Genomic DNA, 14536 nt, shown 5'->3' with positions numbered 1-14536 from the left:
AAATCAGTTGCGCGGAAATCCATTTTAAATTCAACCAAGTCTATTAAGTTTTGCATATTTAGAAAGATTCCATGAACTCATTAAAAAGTCCCAGGATATCCGGTGCATCTCAATAATGAAACATTGACGTTCAATAATAATGTCACGTAAGTACTACCGTCGTGCGAGTAGCAGTTACTTGCGAACATTGTCCCCGCTGAAACCACATCGTGGAGTTTATTATATGACCATGCCACTTATTGTTCGCGAAGAATGCAAGGGGACACACAGGACGCGCGATGTCCTGTTTCTTTTCTTTTCGTGCATGTCCGTCCCGATGTCGGAGCGGCCCGCACAGCCTGTTTCTCGATTCCGGCATACGCCCGCGACGCGACCGACGTCTCGACTTCTTTTCTCATTCACGCTCATTCCGGCGACGTGACGCGACCGACGACGACGAGATTCTTTCTCTGGAAGAATCTTCCTCCACCTGCCTCCTCTCTCACACAGGCGGCCTGCCTCCTTCTTTCTCGTCTCCTCTTCTTCTCACGAAAGTGTACCGACGACGATGACGCATTCGGGAATCCGTATACGTATGACGCGCCGCGACAATAGAAAGTTAAAGGCTTAAAGATCCGGAAGGAAGACGCCGATGACGACGAGTGACCCACATCCGGTGGAATCAACCGTGAGAGAGTAGACGCACGTATGAACCACGTTGAGGAAAATATCACCGCGATCGAGTAGAAACTGGGTGCTGGAGATGAGAGTCGAATCGCTCAATACCTGATAATGCCGATATAAAAGCGTGGAGGACGCGCTTTAGAGCGTGATGAATTAAGCTAGTGATTATTTATTAGCCCTCTCAATTGCTTGTTTCAACAATCCGTTTGATGTATTACATTACATTCGAATATTTCAGATTTAGCACATCGTATTCTGTGCATAATATTGTTATATTATATCGTGGCATTTACTCGAGTACTCTCACGTACGATAAAATAGTTTTATAGCCGCGAAAAGACTGACAATTAGCTACCTGTCTATGGCCCGACTTCTTTCACTTACTCTTTTGTTAAAAGAAAGTATGATAGCCGTGACTGCAAGATTCAATACGGCGGCGATTTAATGCGCTTTTCCTAAGAGCTCGGTAAAACTAATTTTTTAAGGTTGAAAAATTAATCTCTGTTCCATTCTCTTGACTTTTTTTTTAAAACGCGGAGCTATTATTGCATTTAACTCTTTAATTATGTATTTTATAAATTAACTCATGTCCGTTTATTTCAATCGAATTCAGGTTTCGGCCCCATTTATTCGACGTCTCTATGTTTAATCTCGCGAATAATTAACAGGTTATGCCTTATAAATAAAGCGCGAATAAACGTTAGCGAAAACTTTCTCGCGCGACCGAGTCCGTTTCTCTTATTTAGGTCGACGCGAACGAATATGTCTGACATATTTTTATGACGGATAAAAGTAACGTCTTCTTTATCTTTAAACCGCGCGTTTCGACAGCACATGTTCCTCTGCATAGCCGCGGAAAGAAATTTTGAAAAGCGGATGTATCGAGTAGAGGTAAAGTTTGGGTCATATCCTCTCCATCTCACGACTGACGTCATAAAATGAAAGTTCAAGAATCCCAGGAACGTCGGGAGATTTCCGGGATAGAAGCCTCCCTGCGTTCGTCGACTGCGTTTAAATCACGCGTGCAACGCGTATAGAAAATCACGTCCCCGTCTCGGTGATCAACAACAGACTAATGACTAATCCTCGTATAATCTCGACGCGATTGCTCCATGTAATTGCCATCATGCACCAAGAAGTGGCATGGCATTACGGCCATACCCCGCTATCGTTGCATTATTCATGTCTCCCGGCTACACCCTAAATTCGAGGACTTCCCAGAGGATGTAACCGCCGCAACGCGCCGGTAATTTCACCGTCGAGCAGCCTTGCCAGCTATCGCCATATAAATCACGAAGTACGGTGCATTAAAGACGGTCCCGTGAGGGGAGAGATAGGCTTCTTTGCATTATGGAGCTTAGAATCGAAAATAACGCTTGAAATATTTACCGCGTGTTCGCGGATTCACAGATAATTTTCATCGGTATTGATCACGGGAGGCGTCCGTCCCGGAGATTATTAATTCGCCGAGATTTTATTTTTTGCATTAAATCATTATTTTATAAAATATCAAATTGACGGCCTAAATATTATTAATTTATGCAAATCAATATTAACAATGTAGTATCGGCTATTATGAATAATAATGTAATTTCATTTCGATAGCACAGTAGCAGCGGCGACATTACTGTGGTCAATATATCGCAATCAGTCAATATATATTGATATTAGAATTATAATTACGCAAACGGTCGACAAGAGAGACGGTCGCTACGATTTTTTTAGATACACTTTTATTTTTAATTACACGAGCCGCCTGAGGAACATCTCGGGACGGTTACGACGGGCGCGGCCCGGATAATCGCCGCGATGAAAAGAAACGACATCGTCGCCAGCCGGGTTTGTAACGAGACACAAAAAGCAAAGGGCGAGTAAAAAAAAAAAAAGAAGCAAACGAAAAACGGTCCGACAATTCGTAGATCTAAAGTCGACTTCGGCTCATGAATAACGTAGGAGAGAGCCGCATTAGAATATTCCCCGCGGCATAACGAATAAGAAGACATAACTTCCATTGTTATTCCCCGGGCTTTAAAGAGGAGGGCACTGACTCGCGAGCGGCGACTACGGGAAAGAGCGGAGACGCTTCACGTCGGATAACGATATTTCCGCGGAGATGGTGCACTTGAAGGAAAAATCAACGGAGACCTCGTCCCGTTGATTTATTAAGAGTGCGTCGCGTTAAAACGAAGGAGCCCCATTCCGTCTCTCGTCGTTTTCCGAGAGAGAATGGAAAATGATTGTGTGTGCACGAGAGTGCGGCTAGCTCCCCCACAGAGCCTATCGTAATTAGCATTTCCATCGACGGGATGGGCGGAGATATTTTAATCAAGACGCAATTGTCACTGTTCCAGATAATAGCGGCCGGCTCAAAAATTACTTGATGCGCTGAGGATGCGCCGTGATTTCTACAACGGTGGGCTTGCCTGCGCCGTTGTGTGGGTGTCGTCGACTTGTCTGCTGCTCGTCCTCTCGCTGTCGACATCGACCACCGCCGGTACGTTCTCTGTTCTACCACTTCTTTTTTTCTCCTCTTGAACATTTCATTTTATTTACTCCTCGTCTCTGTCCAACGTGCGCGCAAATGCAAAGCTTATTAAAAAAAAAACAGATAAAACAATTGCGAGAGAATATCTTTTGGAAAGTAAACTGACATTTTTCATCGTGCATTTCGGTTCGGTGTACAGCACCGCTTTAATCGAATTTTTTTAGCCGTTTCTATTTTTTTTAAATTTAGCGAATCAATAAGTTTTTACAGCAATATCTCTATGTACGTACAAAAGACAGGAAAATCAAAAAAGGAAAAATGAGCGGTTCCATTTTTTTTCCTTTTGCTCTTCATTTTTTCTCCTGTTTTTGCCTCCCTTCTTTCTTTTTTTTCCTTTCCCTTCATTTTTTATTAAAGAATAATATTCTATCTTTAAGAGGATTATTAGTTAAAGAATCCATTCATCCCTTAAAAAGATCACCAATTAACAGCTAATTGTTTATTTGCAATAATAATTAAATGTTGAAAATTTGTATAGGTTTAGTTTTCTGTGGGAAGATGTCACGATTTCGCTGTCACGAATAGAGATATAGAGATCATTCTCGCGCGTAGCTTCAGATTCTAAACTCGACAGGATTAAATTGGTTGTAATGCTCAATAATCGTACGCGCGCGCGTTTACGGGTTTCACGTCGCGCGTACGTCTGTACAGTCGACAGTGTGTACATATACAGTTGAGTAATCGCACGCGTGAATTGCACGGGTTTACCGATCATTAATGTACATGACGTAGATGATCGGCAATACGATGTACCTACGTATATATTCGATATAATGCGATATCGCTGGTTAGAAACTTCCCGTGCGATTTCGTATTCCGGCAATCGATTCCCATCCCAATGTGTTACAGCAGGATGCATGTCGTCTCAATAAATATCGAGGGCAGCCCGATTTGCGTGTCAATAACAAAATTGAATTTCTCCCACACCATTAAAACACATCCCTTCGTCTCTTCTCTTGTCTCTATCTCTTTTCTCCTTTTTCTTTTTTTCCTTCTTTTTTTCTTTTTAAAAGAGATTTTGTATTAAAGATATAGGATGCTTCGACTCGGCAATGTGTTATATTAAATCCATTTGTATTATCTTATCGAAATAGAATAAAAAATAAATTTTTTGGTATGTGTGTATGAAAAATAATATTCATATGCATTTTATATATATTATACATTTATAAAATTATATATAATCATATAATGGAATCTTGTTCTGCATTCCATCACGATTCACGAATATCATGACTCGTTTGGCTAGAAACACGAGAAACGCAAAAATCTGCGAACAGGATAATTGGACGCACGTCATAGCCATTCGAATTTTATCTGAAATTTTACGAAACTTTATTTCGATAGTATGAATACACGTCCGAAAATGTACACGCTATACAAACGATTAATTAGACGATTGATAGGCAATGCACGCGATACAACATCGTACTAGGAGACTTTCGCTGGAGGACACCTAAATGGAATATCGGGTGGGATTTTCTTTTCGTGTACGCCCGTCCGAGCCGGACACTTTCTTCATTTGTCATACGAACGTGCATCACCGTTCCGCGTATTAATATGTGTCATGTAACGGAACGGCAAACTCCCGTCGCGTCGTGTATAAATTTGCACGAGAGCTTAATTCTTCGAGTTGAAAAGATTTATTTCTTTTAAAATTTTTATTATTTATCGATATATTTTATTATACGTTAATTTTTTAAGTCAGAGACTCCAATTGAAGCTAAGAAAAATTATAATAACCGATCGATACTTGAGTCTTGTGCTTTTGCAATTTTTATTGATGGCTTTTCTTTAGGAATTATTGGTTTCCACGTATTCGTTTCTATATTTTTTCGTTATATTGATGCGACTCTCTTCGTTCGTTTATCCCATTTTTTTTCTCTTCGCTGAGTGCTCGAAGGCATTCGCTATTACGGTGCCGCCTTGAAACGCTCTCATAGCACGTTAGGTAAGTATAGTAAGTGTGGCAGTAGGATGCCGAGGAACCGTTAGCCGCCGACTCCAGCTATTTTTATTATTATCATCATCGTCGTTGTGCTACACTTTAGTCCGAGCGTGCTCAAAAACGCCGCCTCTCGGCTTCCCATCCGCGATAGCATCTTATTTCTCGGTAACTTATTAAACAACGTCTCTTAATGTGACTCATTAATCCATCTTAAATCCGGGCTCAGATGGTGCTTATGGCGTACGCTTTGTGCCGCTCTGCTTTCAATCGAAAATGTTTATCTTTAACTTATTTATTTTCTAAGGATTGAATTTGATTTTCTCTGCAGAGTTCGCAAAAGGCTATTTTCTGAACTTGATATTCCCGGATATTAATTAAAAAGATTTTCTGTATTTTCCATATGCCGGAAGAATATCTGGAGCACAAAGTCAACTGAAAATTCTTTTCGAATTAAACTGTGATACTCTCTTCTCTCTCTCTCTCTCTCTCTCTCTCTCTCTCTCTTCTATGTTCTGCGATCCAGAAGGTTGAAAATTTATTACGAGAGAAAAACAAGAGATATCTAGCTTAACATATTAAATATATCAGAAATGTTTATTGTCTTTATTCGTGAATTATATTAGCGCAAAAATGAAATAAAGCTACCATTACCTACACAAGTATAACATAATACCACTAATGAAAAATCAATAATGAATTAATAATAAAAAATATAACTAAATAATAAATAATATCAAATTAATATTAAAGCATGTCCAAAATGTATTTTATAAGTTATAAAATTATTCTAAAGTCGTCTATTTTACCGCTAAATGCAATAATTTTTGCACAAGGTTTTCATATGAATTGCTTTTACAGATTGGGAAACTCTTTTCTAAAATTAAAGTATAGACAATAACGCTGCGCGAATATAACGATTTTATATGAAAAATGAAAAAAATTTTCCAAAATTAGTTCTGTTATCGATTTCTAGCTTAATAATATTTGCTTTATGTAAAAGTTTTGTACTTTGTATAAAACTCTTATATCAGACAAATAGCAAATATTACGAGTCAATGCCAGAAGTTGATAACGAAACTGTAATTTTTAAAAGTTTTTTTCGTTTTACAAAATCGTTTTATTTGCATTCCACTGTTGTTTATACTTTAATTCCGGAAAAGGATTTTCAAATAAGTAAAAGCAATACCTATACGAAAACATTGTACAAAAAATTATTTCATCGATAAAATAGACAACTCTAGCATCCCCTCAAATCCATTCATAGAAAAATCGAGTTTTATCCAGATTTACGTACAATTTGCAGAGCCGTTGCTGAGAGCCGCCGGTCGATGTCCGTCCCTCGTCGAACAGAACGTGTGCCCGTCGAGGGCGCCGACCTGCGAGAATGACTACCAGTGCCAGGGCACGGAGGAACGCTGCTGTAGGACCGCGTGCGGCCTCCGGTGCGTCGCGGGCGAGCTGACCGGATGCGAGCAGCTGGCGTTGGCGGCTGTGAGGAGGTCGCGGGCCCTCGGCGACCGGGGCCCCGCTCAGTTCGTGCCGCGATGCGACAACGTGACCGGCGAGTTCGAGAGGATACAATGCGAGCCGACCGGCCACAGCTGCTGGTGCGTCGACGAGATCGGCGCCGAGATACCCGGAACCAGGGCGCCCAGCAAGGATACCATCGACTGCGACAAGCCCCGCAAGTGTCCGGCTCACAGCTGTCGGATGCTCTGCCCTTTGGGATTCGAAGTATATATCCATTATATATATAAATCCGTTTTATATTTGATATAAATTCAATGTCAATTCAAAACTATCAGTATTGAAAATATCCAAGTATTTTCTTTTTATCCTGAGATACATCTTTGTTACTTCTGTCATCGTCTACAATTCGAAAATAATAATTTTAATTTTCTCCGTAATTTTTCAAACAGTTGATTTCGCGAGTCATTGTATAATATCGATTTATGATGTTTAATTTCCAGTGCTTAAGAAATACGACGTTAAATATTCAAAAATATGTCAAAATACAGAAAAAAGATTGTAGTAGTTTTAAATAGAATACTTTAGACTATTTTTAATACCTTATTTGCGAGACAAAGCTAATAAATTCTAAATTGTTTATTAATTTTTTTTTTATTGTTAGACTATTATAGAAATAGGCGTTTGCTTCACGCAAAATAATCTTTTGTTTTGCGACGCTACTTGTATAAAAATCCTTTCAAGTGCTAACTGTTATCGAAAAATCCAACGTTCTCCAATAGATCAGTGAGGTCACCGGCTGTCCGAAATGTGAGTGCAGGGATCCCTGTCGCGGCGTTACCTGTCCGGGAGTCGGACAGACGTGCGAGCTAATCACCGTGACTTGTATTCGGCCGCCGTGTCCGCCGTTACCCAGCTGTCGGAAGACCAGATCTCTATCGACAATCTGTCCGGCGGGCGAGCCCTTGCAGATCACCGACTCGTCGCGGCCGTTCCTCTGCGGCGACACGCCGGGGAAGCCGAGTTGTCCGCCGATGTACAGCTGCCTGGTGGAGCCCAAGCAGGAGTACGGAGTCTGCTGTCCGTCCAACGTGAAGCTGCAGCGACCCGGCACGTGTCCCGCGGAGGAGCTGACGGCGGGCTCGACGTGTGGGCCCGCCTGTCGCTACGACCTCGAGTGCCCCGGACCCCAGAAGTGCTGCGGCAACAAGAACTGCGGCGGTAACGTGTGCACGATACCCCGGGACCTCAGCGCGTGCCATCGCGACCGCATGCTCGCCGAGATACTCAGTGTCTCCGAGCGCCAGGGTCGCGGCTACATTCCGCAGTGCATGGAAGGTGAGAGGAACAAGCCACATACCACGAGTATCCGCTCGGTCGAGCGATTTGGCCGGTTTTTTTTTTCTACGGCCGAATATAAAGCTTCTAAAGTGCGAAATAATTGTATACAGATGGAGGTTTCCAGACGAGGCAGTGCTCGAGAAACGGCCTCGTCTGCTGGTGCGTGGACGAGGACGGTAGAAAGATATCCGGCTCTATGGGTCCCGCGGAGAAGATTGATTGTAGATCGATAAGCAAGGCGCGCTCGCTTCCGGCGTCCTGCACGTCTCAACAGTGCGCTCAGGTGTGCCAGTACGGCTTCAAAACGGACGCTTCCGGCTGCCCGACTTGCGAATGCGACGATCCATGCGAGGGGTAAGCGTCGCAACGTAACAATAATTAATATCTTTTTTGCGAGCCAAAGCTAATTTAAATAATAAATTGTTTACTTCATTATTTTTTCGTCACTTCTTATTAATTTTACTAATAAAAATGTAACTATAAATTAGGAATGTGATAGAATAAATTTTAAAAAATCTTATGAGATGAATAATATACGAATATCCCCTTAATCAAGGTATTATTTTATTTTATTTTTATAGATTTCTGTGCCCTGAGGGACAGGAATGTGTCCTGAAGCGGGAGAATAACTGTCCCGATTTTCTCTGTCCAACAAAACCGGAATGTAAACCTAGGAAGACTTATAAGAGCCCCTGCGTCTTCGGTACACCGCTTATCGATCAAGACGGAAATGCCGCGACTTGCTCCACTAACGAAACTTGCCCCGACGGCTACAAGTGCACGATGATACAGGAAGCTGGTCAGTCGGTGTGTTGCATGGAATCGCCAAACGCCACAAAGGCACCCACAAGTAATTTCGCCATAATAAATAAAAATAATAATGATAAAGTTATTTCTATTATTACCATAAATAATATCTGCTCATCAATAACGAAATGTAGAGCTAGCTTGGAAATGAATGTTTGAAAATTAGATTTATAAAAATATTAAGTTTTACTTCGAGATTTTCAAGGAAACATTTTTTCTTTCTCAAAAATATTTAGTGTGCGAGTATCTGCGGGATTTCAACGATCGCATGGAAGGTACGAGGGAGGGAATGTCCCTGGCAATTCCGGCGCCTCAGTGCGACCAGGATGGCAGTTACAAGTCTCTGCAGTGTAACAATGGTACCAGCTGCAAATGCGTGAACCGTCGCGGAGTGATCCTGAAGACCGGACTGGACCTGACCGCCACGGCTGATTGTGAATCCATCCGGGAACTCACGCGGATGTGCAAGCGTCTGTACTGCAACCTGATCTGCCCGTACGGCTACGAGGTGGATGCAGCCGGATGCGAGCAGTGTCGCTGTCACGAGCCATGCCGCGATGTCGTCTGCGGCTCGCACGAGACCTGCACGATGATCGACGTGAACTGCGGCCCGAACGAGTACTGTCCGGCCGTGCCGGCGTGTCTCACGACGAAACCGGGTCAGTGCCCGTATCTCGTCCCAAGCTCGTCAAGCTGCGAGCTGCAGTGCAGCAACGACCAGGAGTGCCCGTCCGGTGACAAATGTTGCTCGACCGGCTGCGGCACGCAGTGCGTGGCGCCGGTCATGGCCACGGCCTGCCAGCACGCTCGCGCGGTCGCCGAGCACGCCGCCAGGGAGTCGGGCGAGCCCGCGAGGAGGATCTACATACCCAGGTGCGACTCCAACGGTACGTTCGAGCCGGTGCAATGCCACAACGGCATGTGCTGGTGCGTGGACGAGGAGGGCAAGGAGGCGGCGGGCACCCGGGTCCTCGAGGGGGTCGTGCCGCGCTGTAACACGCCCTTGCGATGCCCGGAAATCGACTGCAAGCTCGACTGTCCGGACGGATTCGAACTGGACGCCGACACGGGTTGCCCGACGTGCTCGTGCCGCGACCCGTGTCGCAGCGTGACCTGCCGCGGCGAGAACGAGGCGTGTCGAATGGTGGAGGTCGCGTGTAGCGCGCCTCCGTGTCCCCCGGTACCGGTCTGCCTGCCGAAGAAGGACAACCCGTGCCCGAACAGCTCGCCGCTGCTCGATCAGAACGGCTCGGTCGCCACCTGCGGCCCGCACGGCCATCACTGCCCCTCGACGCACAAGTGCGAGCTGTCGCCGCTGGACGAATACGCGGTGTGCTGCCCGAAGCCGCGCGAGGTCTGCTTCGAGCCGCCCCGCAGAGTGCCGTGCAACCCGAGCGCCGGCTTCAACGAGACCGAGAGGTGGTTCTTCGACCCGGAGCGCAACGAGTGCCGGCGCAAGCACGAGTGCACCCTCGGCCACAACGACTTCTCCAGCCGGCTGGTGTGCGACACCGTGTGCCCCGTGCTGTCGCAGTGCGAGAGGCTGCGCGAGAAGAACCTGAAGCGGTCGCAGCGGCTCAAGCAGCCCACGTTCCTGCCAAAGTGCAATCCCGACAGCGGCACGTGGGAGCCGGTGCAGTGCCTGGAGCACGTCGGTGTCTGCTGGTGCGTGAATCGTAAGGGCCAGCCGGTCAAGGGTTCGCTCACCCGGGCCGCCGAGCCCAAGTGTAACTTCCGCCAGGCGAGACGCGGCGGCAGAAGACCGGAGTCGCAGGAGATAGATCGTGAGATTCAAACGCTCATGGAGAACGCGCTGCTGAACTTGGAGACGGACGAGCGGCAGGCGGGAAAGATCCTCGGGACCAGGTGCCAGGCGATGAAGGACAAGGGCCACGTGCCGGCGATATGCGATCCGCAGGGTAGATTCGAGCCTACGCAGTGCGCCGCCGATACTTGCTGGTGCGTTGACGAAGCCGGCAATCAATTAATTGGATCCGAGCCGTTTTTGAAGGGAACGAGCATTTGCCGTAAGTGCAAGGTTTTTTTAAATAAAATTTCGTTGTAATAATTCAACAAATGTGTTGAAATTGTAGTTAAGTTTGAATTAAAATTTTATTGTTGGAAAGTTATTTCTTTAACATCTTTAAATCGTAAAGATCTTTTACGATTTAAACATGAAATATGTGGAGAATAAAATAAAAAAGATAGTGCGCTCGTATACGTTACGTATGTGTTTTTGTGTCTCCAAATAAAAATTCTCAATTATAAATTTAAAAAAATTTCAAACAATGCTGTATTGCAAGAAACATAATTACTTAATTATAATATTATCGTTACTTCACTATTGTTGAATTAATTATAATATCTGTTACGTTAATCAGTGCCCACTCCAGTCGAAGCTGTCGACGTGACGTTACGTTTCCCCGGTCGGTTCCTCGCCAGCGACGAGACGCGATTCGCCCGGGAGGCCGAGAATTTTCTGCACGTGCTCGGCGCGAGGCTACGGAAAGATGTGCGAGTGGAAATCAATCAGGACTCGGCTATCCTGAGCTTTGAGATCGTCGGCGCGAACAAGGTGGACGTGGCGTTCCACTTGGAGGAGCTCACGCGAATCCAGAAGCTGTCCATGCTGGACTCGTTCGCGGACGCGACGACCTCGCGCTTCACGCATCGCTCCACGCCCGTGGCAACGCAGAGCCGGATCGTTGCGTTGGAGCAACGTGAGATCCTCACGCAAATGGAAACGCCGTTCTATCAAACGGCCACGGTCGTGCTCGCGGCGAGTAGCGCCTTCGTCATCAGCAGCCTCGTCATTCTGCTGATGCTGTACCGCAAAAAGGTACAGAGGATACGCTCGTAAAATTTTGCTGAAAAGATATATTAATTCTGTATTGGATTAAATTTTGTATTTATATCCTATAAAATCTGTTATTTAATGGCCTGATTAAATCTGTATTTATATCCTATATCTAGCTCAATAGATGTGATTATTTTAACCTGTTTTATTTTGTATATTCTTAGCGTCGTCCGTGAGAGAATAATTTACGATGCCCCGGTTAAGTTTTCTAAATAAATCTGTTGCAGATGAAGCTGAAGGATCCCACGAAGACGTATTCCATGGACCAACACTTTCTCGCTTTTAGCCAACAGCCGGTTTACGTGATATCAGGATCGGAGCAGAGCGAGAAGGAGAAGGAGACCGCGGCGCAGCAGATGCTAGAGAATATTCGTACGTCGGACACCATCGTCGGAGCATAAAACGATTTGCTTTTTACATAGGTAATTTCCACCCTGTACGATAGTGATTCTTAAACTTCTTTTTCCAAGTGTACTACGAAGTAGCGACGGAGAGTATAATGTATGATTATACGCGTCACTCAAAAATCCTTCGAAGTACAGCGTCTACCATTTCCAAGGATAATATCCGCACGGTAATCCTTCAATTCTTACCTTTTTTTATCTCAGTAAGTCTTTTTATATTTATATATATATATATACACGTGACGGATAATATAATCGGAAAGGGGATAATTTCTCGTAAAAAAAATATGTCAAAAATATAGAAAAAAAATTTTTTTAACACGAGTCTTTGTTTTCGGAAAATGCCTGTTTAACAAACAGTGAATAATTAAGAATACGTTTTTACAACTTAATGATCTTACGTCAGGTAACCGAATTTGTCCTCAACTGTCTCGATATAGTGGCTATTAATAAACAGAGGCTCAAGAATCACAAGTGCAAACTGGAAATGCGAATTAATGTCGTACATGGTATAGCATATGAATACATCGTAGTCAAAACAATGTCATGTATATCTCACTGTCAATATCTCGCCGTAATTTATTGTTCACACGAGATTCATCCATTACGGTCCGTAGACTTGACGATCAAACGAATGCATCGCATGCGACGAATTTTAAATCAGCGTTTATCAATCAATTTTGTATAGATAAGTGTAGACTGTATAGTTTCTATAGACAACTGTTAAAATTTTCATGATGACGATTCGCATAATGTAAATTTATTCAAACGATTCTGATATAATATATACACCAGGCTGGAGTTTTTGGAAATGTAATCTATACTTCCCTAAAGATACAAAAGAACGATATTACTTTTGCGAGATCGGAAACATTTACTCGCGTAACGACGAGTTTACCGATGGACATTGGTTTGATCGTCGAGGATCTAGGTATGGGAACTGATTTTATTATTTTCATTGGTATTTGTCTTCATTACCTCTCTGATGTGGGAGTCATTAATGCAAGATTGTCCTCTCGGTTTGAAAATCCCGAGTTGTAGGACCGAGGTACGTGTCATTACGTTAATAACGCCCGCACGATTGTAAATAGATTATTATATTTATAGATTTATACTGTGTTCGATTTATTTATATAGACGAATAAAGATCAGAATTCTCCTGTTTTTCAATAATGAGGTTATTCCCACAAGCTATATACAATTAATTTCCTTAAATTCCCTCCACAGCTGTATTAAATTAAATAAAAAAATAAAACAAAATTGAAAAATATCACTAAAAAAATATTTTATTAGAAACGTGATTTTGCTCAAATTTGTCGGTGTTGCAAAATGTTCATAATTGCACCGTGTTCGTTATAGTGCTCGCGGAGGAGGTGAAGGCAGAGAAGCATAATAAAGAGTCGACTTAACACAGCGGAGGCGGGAGGGAGAGAGAGAGAGAGAGAGAGAGATAACGGGATGGATCAAACGAGGGAAGCGTTTTCTTTTTTTATTACAAAGTGGATTTTTTATCAATAAATACATTATAATGCATAAAATGAAAATTCAAGTTTTCCCTATAAATTTTCAATAAATTTATAAATTTATTAGAACAGTATAAATCATTATAGCTTTATATAATATTAGCTGTTTATCGATAAATAATTCCGGTTCAACGATGTGAGTTATATTGTTAAAAAAATTTTGAGGAAATTGACCTGAATTTTCTGTGATAAAGAAAGCAGTATATTTTAAATATTTCTTGTATTGTACATATATCAGGCAAAAGAAGGATATTAAAAAGATATACAAAAGAAGGATATTAAAAATTATTTTTCTTTACAGCTTTCATTACATTAAGACAAAAAGAAAAATGAGAAATAAAAGAGTGAAGGAAGGACATGCAAATGCCCTTTATAGAATAACAGTCCGAGGCATGCGATGAAGTCGAACCAGAGAGGATCCTGAGAGCGGCCATGCCCGCGATTTAGCTGGGACAGGCGATTGAGCTGGTTTCAGCGCCTCTATGTCCACAAAACGTGGACATTGAACTACGTAGCCAATGTCCACGATTTTGTCGGTTATGTCCACGATCTTTTGGTGGTGATCCGTGCTATGTCCACGGTTGTGTTCCGTGCTATGTGCAGGAATGCGAGTAGGTAAGATAGACAAGGACGGACATCAATCTCGGTCGTCCTTGTCTCACCACCAGTTAATAATAACACGGAGCTCGAGCGGCGAGTTTGTTGTCTCACGGACACCTCCCCTCTCACCCGTCCCGTTTTTTGTCTCGCTGCGTTGCCGAAATTCAGAAAGAGGATTTCGGGCGATTTCTGACAGCGAGATGGAAAATAGTAAAAAAAATTTTTTCAATATAAATTTTATATGCTGTCGTGATACGCGTGTATATGATTATGCATAACAAATACGCGCGGGTTAAATACACTGTACAAGGAATAAATAAAAATTACTGTATTAAGAGAAATGTTTGACTCATCTGATTTTTTCGCTCGAAAGCGATTTTA

At 43.2% G+C, this 14536-nt stretch overlaps 1 protein-coding gene across 1 annotated transcript; it reads left to right on the top strand.

The window, feature by feature from the left end:
* The first annotated feature begins 3054 nt into the window (after window positions 1–3054).
* Window positions 3055–13302, top strand: LOC105453798 (cysteine-rich motor neuron 1 protein). Its single transcript, XM_011696002.1, has 8 exons — window positions 3055–3157; window positions 6460–6890; window positions 7406–7961; window positions 8075–8318; window positions 8546–8814; window positions 9008–10798; window positions 11153–11610; window positions 11856–13302. The coding sequence occupies exons 1-8, from the start codon at window positions 3055–3057 to the stop codon at window positions 12027–12029; spliced, it is 4026 nt and encodes a 1341-aa protein (XP_011694304.1). The 3' UTR covers window positions 12030–13302.
* The last annotated feature ends 1234 nt before the right edge of the window (window positions 13303–14536 follow it).

The sequence above is a fragment of the Wasmannia auropunctata genome, unplaced genomic scaffold (genome assembly GCF_000956235.1).
Source record: "Wasmannia auropunctata unplaced genomic scaffold, wasmannia.A_1.0 LD335994.1, whole genome shotgun sequence".
NCBI classification, from domain to species: Eukaryota; Metazoa; Arthropoda; class Insecta; order Hymenoptera; family Formicidae; genus Wasmannia; species Wasmannia auropunctata.
The sequence above is the reverse complement of the archived record's forward strand: the minus strand, read 5'-3'. Positions and strand labels throughout refer to the sequence as shown.

Bases quoted from the DNA above. Each gene is read 5' to 3' on its own strand.
- LOC105453798 (XM_011696002.1), top strand. From the start codon at position 3,055: ATGCGCCGTGATTTCTACAACGGTGGGCTTGCCTGCGCCGTTGTGTGG. The intron at 3,158-6,459 runs GTACGTTCTCTG...TACAATTTGCAG, and splicing joins GTCGACATCGACCACCGCCG to AGCCGTTGCTGAGAGCCGCC. The intron at 8,815-9,007 runs GTAATTTCGCCA...AAAAATATTTAG, and splicing joins CGCCACAAAGGCACCCACAA to TGTGCGAGTATCTGCGGGAT.